Genomic DNA, 8,259 nt, shown 5'->3' with positions numbered 1-8,259 from the left:
TTGGATGTATTATCATTTTGGCCATGATACATTCGGCTTTTGTACTTCGTGCTTGTGATGTTTTTATTATCTTTCCGCTGCGACATTATGTAATCGTTGTCTTTATGAAACCATATTTAATACTTTATGCATATTAATCTAGATAAATATGTGTGGGGTGTTACATAATGATACCAGATGATGGTCCTTGGAACTGGTACTCTCGATGATATAATTATGAAAATCGTGAATGGTGTTTTCAGTAGCCGGAAATGCATCAATTCTGACTCCAATACATCGAGCCATAGCTACAAGTTCCTGAAACATGATTTCTTTAGCTTTAATAACCTCTAAAGTTTCAGAATTGTCCAACATGGACTCAACAAACTTTCTCCAATTTCCTGCCCATGAATTATTGTAACACCCCATACATACATTGCCTAGGATATACGTATATGGCATTAAAATGGTACTCGAAAATCATAAACATAAGCAGCGGAATAGATAATGTATGAGTACAAGTACAAAAGCCTAAACTGTCATGGCCAAAATACATGAGTTCCAACTGGTACAAATACATATCCATAGTACAAAAGGTGGAGATACAAGAGATCATAAACTATGACAAAACGCATCGCCAAGAAACATCAACTCGAAGCTAAGCCATCTTACCCTTGCCTCGATCCTTCCTCGAACCACCTGTAAAAAGAATAATTGGAATGGGGTGAGATTACTAAATCTCAGTGAGTCTCCCTATCTTACGGGTTCACTCAGTTCTACAGGGAACATGCAATCAACGGATCCACCGAGGATCCGGGTTACCTCACGGCCAGGTATAAATACAAACAAGGGTACACCATCGATGGAAGTCCCATAACTATCCAAGATGGCATCAACAACAACGGGCTCAACGCCACCACAAACAAGTGTGCAGACCCGTACCCATGTACGAGGAATCCAGGAGAAGAATCTGCCTGTCTACCTAGGTTGCCAAACCACACCCTCGGTGAGTTACTCCTGTACATCGCATCAAGAGACTCGCACAAGACCACCGCACTATGAGTCAGATGAATCCCATGTGAATTACACCTACTTGGCTACACAATCTCATCTGTGATGAGTTACCGTAATGACTTCCTAAGTGGTGTCACTACCCCATCAATCATGTATATACGCAGGTGGTTATCCAAATGCGAAGACGCCTACATGACAGTACAAGCCCACCGGGCGAAAGCCTAGTGATTATCTATGTGACATCACTAGAGGTGAGTCTGAAGTGATGTAGCCTACGTGGCATCACGACCCCACCATACCAAGCACGCCAATATGTTACATCAAGGTGGGAAACGCCTTTCAAGACCCTCACCTTCATATTGCAATGGTAGCTCAGGTGCATAAACATACCGAGCACGCATGTGTGTCACATCAAGGTGGGAAACGCCATTCAAGACCCTCACCTTCACACCGCAACGGTAAATGATGGACTAAGTCCATAAACAGGACTTACCACCTAGTAGCTTAGGCTTACTCCGATTCAAGCACACACACAGTATCAGCCATCACACAGGCAATCACATCCAAGTGTTCAACCGGAACAAGTGGAAACATCAATAATTATGCCACAATATAATCCACACAATTTGTATTTCACAACATACAAGCATATTCAAGGGATTACGGTCATATCATGGTCTTATACAAATAAAACACTTATCAGAATGTTATACAAGTCATAAGAGGCCTTCGATTCCGATACGAAGCGAAACTGCACTCATATGGGAGAATTATTAATTATGTATCAAACTAGTTCGCTACAGCGAACTCAAACAGAAGCTAAACTTCTCTAAATCCAGGTCAGTTCGCTACAGCGAACTCCAGCGAAGCCCCGATTCGCTACAGCGAAGGAAAGTTCGCTACAGCGAATAAATCAATTCAACTCCCAAGTTTATTCGCTACACAGTTCGCTACAGCGAATCATTCGCTACAGCGAATGAAAGTTCGCTGCAGCGAACTCTGCAAAATCAGCAAAAATGCAGAACGCGTTTGGGGTCCCCAAACCCCAAAATCTCACATGCAATCATTCCTAATGGAGTAATAAGGCATGGTAATTGTACATACACGAATTACTACTAGAATAGAGGCTAAAAACATGCATGAGTAAGAATTATAGAACACATACTCTCAATCCCTTAATCCCTCACATTGACATAAACCCCAAAAGTTTCCCCAAAGTCTCTATCTATGAGACTCACCTTGAAATCAGAGTAGAAGAAGCTGCTAACAGGTTGCTTGAAGATGGATTAGAGCTGAGATGATGATCTTCTAAACATGCAAGGTGAATGATGAAGTTTTGATTTGGGTTCTCTTCTTCCTTCTTCCTTGTTTCACGTTCTCTTCTTCTCCCTCCACAAAATTCTGTTTTGTTCAAAGTGGTTAGAAATGTTTCAAGCCAAACAATCCCTTATGAACTCCATATCTAGTGCATTGTCTTAAGTGCCCTTCAACTAAACTTCAATTACCAAAGTGCCACTTAGTCATAATCCAACTATATAGAATTTCTTTAATAGTAATCTCTTGAAATAAACGTTGGGATATTACATTCTCCCCCCTTAAATAGAATTCGTCCTCGAATTCGAAAACTTACCAGAATAAGTGAGGATACAACTCCCGCATCTCTGATTCGAGCTCCCAAGTAGCTTCGTCAGGTCGCGACTCTTTCCACAACACCTTGACAAGAGGTATCTCCTTGCTCCTCAAAGACTTACTAGCATACTCCAGAATACGACACAGTTTCGGTTGGTATGAAAGATCTGGTTCTACTTCAATCGTATCTGGTAGGATAGGATGAAACGAATTCGGCACGAACTTCCGCAGCTGAGACACATGGAATACGTCATGCAGCCCGGATAGTGAAGGAGGCAACGCTAACTGGTATGCGACTTCACCTATCCGTCTCATGATCTGGTAAGGTCCCACGTATCTCGGGCTAAGTTTGCGTGTCCTAAACGGTCCTTTCAACCTCCATCAAACTCATGATCTCCTACATCAAACTCCAACGGTATTCTTCGTTTGTCCGCATAACTCTTCTGTCGATCTTGAGCTTGTTTCATCTTATCTCGGATCATCTTAACCTTCTCTGTGGTTTCTTGAATTATCTCGGGTCCAAGGATTCCCTTCTCACCAACTTCAGACCAACACAACGGTGATCGACACTTCCTTCCATATAAGGCTTCGTATGGGGCCATACCGATACTCGCATGATAACTGTTGTTATACGCGAATTCTATCAAAGGTAAGTTATCTTTCCAACTTCCACCAGTTTCTAAGATACATGCCCTCAGCATATCCTCAATGGTCTGAATGGTCCTTTCTGTTTGTCCATCTGTCTGAGGGTGGTTAGAAGTGCTCAAATTCAGATTGGTACCCATCTCTTGATGAAAAGCTTTCCAAAATCGGGAAGTGAACTTCGGATCTCTATCCGACACAATGCTAGAAGGTACACCGTGCAATCTCACAATCTCCACTACAAAAAGCCTCGCAAGGTGAGAAACCTTGTGAGTCGTCTTAACCGGTAAGAAATGCGCGGACTTAGTCAAACGGTTCACTATCACCCATATCGAGTCATGCCCACCTAATACCCGTGGTAGTCCCACAATGAAGTCCATGGATATACTGTCCCATTTCCAAATAGGAATATCCAATGGTTGCAACATACCACCGGGCCTTTGGTGCTCTATCTTCACTTGTTGGCAAATCACGCACTGCTCTACATAATCAGCTACATCTCTCTTCATACCAGGCCACCAAAAATTCCCTTTCAAGTCTTGGTACATCTTGGTTGATCCGGGATGAATGGTGAATTTGCTCTTGTGAGCCCCGTCCAGAATTAACCTCCTTAACTCCGTGTCATTTGGCACACACATCCTCCGTCCAAAAAGAATGAGTCCATCAGATGTACGAACGAAATCTGGAAGGTTTGCTTTAGCTTGCAATTCTACATCATTCCACTGTGCTTGACGGATCTTTCCCGCAACTCATTCTCAATACACAAGTTACTTATCAACACACCCGTTGGTGCCCACTCAAATTGCAAATCCAAATTTATGAACTTCTCCATAAGGCCAAATTCTAACATCATCAGCTCTGCAACCTTAATCTCCTTTCTACTCAAGGCATTTGCTACCTTATTAGCTTTACCGGGATGGTACTTTAAATCAAAGTCAAAGTCCTTCAAGTACTCCATCCATCTCCTCTGACGCATGTTGAGTTCCTTCTGATCAAAGAGATACTTCAAGCTCTTATGATCGCTAAACATCTCAAAGTGAACTCCATACAAATAATGTCGCCACACCTTGAGTGCGAAGACAATTGCAGCGAGTTCAAGGTCATGAGTAGGATAATTCTCTTCATGGGGTCTCAACTGTCTAGATGCATAAGCTACAACCTGTCCATCTTGCATCAACACTCCACCCAAACCTTTCTTAGAAGCATCACAAAACACTTCGTAGGATCGGTTTGGATCTGGGATCACCAACACTAGAGCTGTAGTTAATTTCTCCTTGAGTTTCTGAAAACTCTTCTCACATTCTGAATTCCAACTAAACGAAACCTCCTTCCTTGTAAGCCTGGTCAAAGGTAATGCAAGCTTGGAAAATCCCATGATGAACCTCCGATAGTAACCTGCCAAGCCTAGGAAACTACGGACCTCAGTTGCATTCTTGGGTCGTTCCCAATTTATCACTGCTTCTACCTTTGAAGGGTCTACAGCTACGCCGTCGCAAGATATGACATGTCCAAGAAACTTAAATTCGGACATCCAGAACTCACACTTACTAAACTTCGCAAACAACTGCTTTTCTCTAAGAACCGACAACACAATCCTCAAATGCTCCATGTGCTCTTCAATAGTCCGAGAGTAGATCAAGATGTCATTTATGAAGATCACCACGAACTGATCCAAATATGGTTGAAACACCCGGTTCATGTAATCCATAAAGACAGCAGGAGCATTGGTTACCCCGAATGGCATAACCAAGAACTCATAATGACCGTATCTCGTCCTAAAAGCAGTCTTAGATACATTCGAACTCTTAACCCGAATTTGATGATATCCCGACCCGAGGTCAATCTTCGAGAACACACATGCTCCTTTCAATTGATCCAGGAGGTCATCAATCCGTGGTAGAGGATACTTGTTCTTTATGGTTACCTTGTTCAGCTGACGATAGTCGATGTACAAACGCATACTACCATCCTTCTTCTTCACTAACAAGACTGGGGCTCCCCATGGAGAAACACTAGGACGAATGAAGTGTTTCGCCAACAACTCTTCTAACTGGCTCTTCAACTCTCTTAGCTCTGCAGGAGACATCCTATAAGGGGAAACTGAAACTGGAGCGGTACCCGAAACAAGATCAATAGAGAATTCAACTTCCCTCTCCGGCGGAAGAGAAGTAACATCCTCCAGAAATACATCAGAAAATTCACACACAACCGGAATCTCCAAAATACTCCTCTTATCTTTGGAGTCCGACGTAAGAACCAAAAGGAAAGACTTCTCTTGAGCAAAAAGGTAATTGATCATGTTAACTGTACCTTCAAGAAGACGTTCAATGGCATCGGTTGATGTAGTCTCCTTAACAGGAATGAAAATAGCCTTCTCTTTACAACCGATGTACACCGAGTTAGCTGACAACCAGTCCATACCAAGTACTACATCGATCTTCTTAAGAGGTAGACAAATGATATCAATCACGAATTTACGACCATTGAAGGTAATAGAACACTCCTTGCAAAATTCTCGAGCTTCTACTACATCATCCATAGCCGTCGAGATAATCATAGGATTAGGAAGAAGACTCGTCTCAAAACCAAGCCTCCGTACACAAGGATAAGAAATAAAGGAATGTGTTGCTCCACAATCAACTAGCACAAACAAAGGTTGGTTATTGACATAGCACGTACTAGCAACAAGATTAGTGTTCCCTTGGGCCTTCCTAGCGTCCAAGGTGTAAACACGACCTGGAGTCCTTTCGGGAGCATCTCGCACAGGACAATCCTTCCTAAAATGACCGAACTCTTGACACTTGTAGCATTTCACCGAGGCTGTCTTACAATCTCCATAATGCTTCCTGTTACACTTGCCACACCAAGGAGGTTGAGTAGAGCGATCACCATGAACTTGTTTCTTCATAGGCGGAAAATTGCGAGTTTTTAGATTCTGCCCCGACCTTCCTTGTTCCCTACGAACCGGCTTATTCTGTTCTCTTTCATCTTGGACTCTCTTCAATGTGTTCTCGGCAACATAGCATTGCCTCAAACACTCAGCATAGGTGGTAAACTCCCTTTGAGACACACTGCGCACAATATCAACATTCAGCCCCATGAGGAACTGATCAATCTTCCACAACTCATCTGGTGCATAAGCTGCTTGTCTGGAATAGGCAACCATGTCCTCAAACTTCTCAGCATATTCAGATACCGACATGTTGCCTTGTTTGAAGGACTGAAACTCACGCTCCTTCAAAGCACGCACACTGTTGGGGTAGTACTTCTCCAAGAAAGCTGTCTTGAAATGTTGCCAATCCTTTGGAATTCCCCGGTTAGTGAAATACGTAGACTCCGTATTCCACCATCTACCTGCTGGTCCCTTCATTTTCTGAGCAGCAAAGATCACCTTCTCTTCTTCTGTGCACTGAATAGCCTGGAATATCATCTCCATAGCATATAGCCAATCATGCGCAATCACAGGGTCTAAGCCACCCAATAACTCTGGCGGATCCATCCGAAAGAAGGCACGAAAGTCAGGCCCTGCTGCAGCCTGAGGAGTAGGAGCAGGAGCGGTTGGTTGTTGCCCTTGCATGCCTTGCATCATTTGCATCATCATCTGATTCTGTTGTTGCATCTGTTGCATTATCTGCACCCAAGGCACACCCGCATTCTCGGTTTCAGGCTCAGTCTCCACATTCCTCGTCCTGGGCCTTCCGGGACCTCTGCGTTGTTCAGCCATCTTCCTGTTTGTCCTACACACGGAATCAAGTTGATCAGGCTTAACGCCATAAGTAAGACATAAGGAATCATGCCGACACTACACATATGAGGCAGAATTATGCTGACCTATGATGTTTCGTGGCAAAGCCGAGGTTCGACCTGCTCTGATACCAACTGTAACACCCCATACATACATTGCCTAGGATATACGTATATGGCATTAAAATGGTACTCGAAAATCATAAACATAAGCAGCGGAATAGATAATGTATGAGTACAAGTACAAAAGCCCAAACTGTCATGGCCAAAATACATGAGTTCCAACTGGTACAAATACATATCCATAGTACAAAAGGTGGAGATACAAGAGATCATAAACTATGACAAAACGCATCGCCAAGAAACATCAACTCGAAGCTAAGCCATCTTACCCTTGCCTCGATCCTTCCTCGAACCACCTGTAAAAAGAATAATTGGAATGGGGTGAGATTACTAAATCTCAGTGAGTTTCCCTATCTTACGGGTTCACTCAGTTCTACAGGGAACATGCAATCAACGGATCCACCGAGGATCCGGGTTACCTCACGGCCAGGTACAAATACAAATAAGGGTACACCATCGATGGAAGTCCCATAACTATCCAAGATGGCATCAACAACAACGGGCTCAACGCCACCACAAACAAGTGTGCAGACCCGTACCCATGTACGAGGAATCCAGGAGTAGAATCTGCCTGTCTACCTAGGTTACCAAACCACACCCTCGGTGAGTTACTCCTGTACATCGCATCAAGAGACTCGTACAAGACCACCGCACTATGAGTCAGATGAATCCCATGTGAATTACACCTACTTGGCTACACAATCTCATCTGTGATGAGTTACCGTAATGACTTCTTAAGTGGTGTCACTACCCCATCAATCATGTATATACGCAGGTGGTTATCCAAATGCGAAGACGCCTACATGACAGTACAAGCCCACCGGGCGAAAGCCTAGTGATTATCTACGTGACATCACTAGAGGTGAGTCTGAAGTGATGTAGCCTACGTGGCATCACGACCCCACCATACCAAGCACGCCAATATGTTACATCAAGGTGGGAAACGCCTTTCAAGACCCTCCTCACCTTCATATTGCAATGGTAGCTTAGGTGCATAAACATACCGAGCACGCATGTGTGTCACATCAAGGTGGGAAACGCCAGTCAAGACCCTCACCTTCACACCGCAACGGTAAATGATGGACTAAGTCCATAAACAGGACTTACCACCTAGTAGCTTAGGCTTAC

At 43.6% G+C, this 8,259-nt stretch overlaps 1 protein-coding gene across 1 annotated transcript; it reads right to left on the bottom strand.

Moving 5' to 3' along the window:
* Positions 1-3,973: 3,973 nt before the first annotated feature.
* On the bottom strand, positions 3,974-6,850 carry LOC131636407 (uncharacterized). The gene is made up of 3 exons (XM_058907011.1): positions 5,316-6,850; positions 4,331-5,039; positions 3,974-4,252 (listed from the first exon to the last, which is right to left on the bottom strand). The coding sequence occupies exons 1-3, from the start codon at positions 6,848-6,850 to the stop codon at positions 3,974-3,976; spliced, it is 2,523 nt and encodes an 840-aa protein (XP_058762994.1).
* Positions 6,851-8,259: the final 1,409 nt, after the last annotated feature.

Source organism: Vicia villosa, unplaced genomic scaffold, assembly GCF_029867415.1.
Source record: "Vicia villosa cultivar HV-30 ecotype Madison, WI unplaced genomic scaffold, Vvil1.0 ctg.001714F_1_1, whole genome shotgun sequence".
In the NCBI taxonomy this organism is placed as follows: Eukaryota; Viridiplantae; Streptophyta; class Magnoliopsida; order Fabales; family Fabaceae; genus Vicia; species Vicia villosa.
This window is presented reverse-complemented; position numbering and strand designations above follow the sequence as displayed.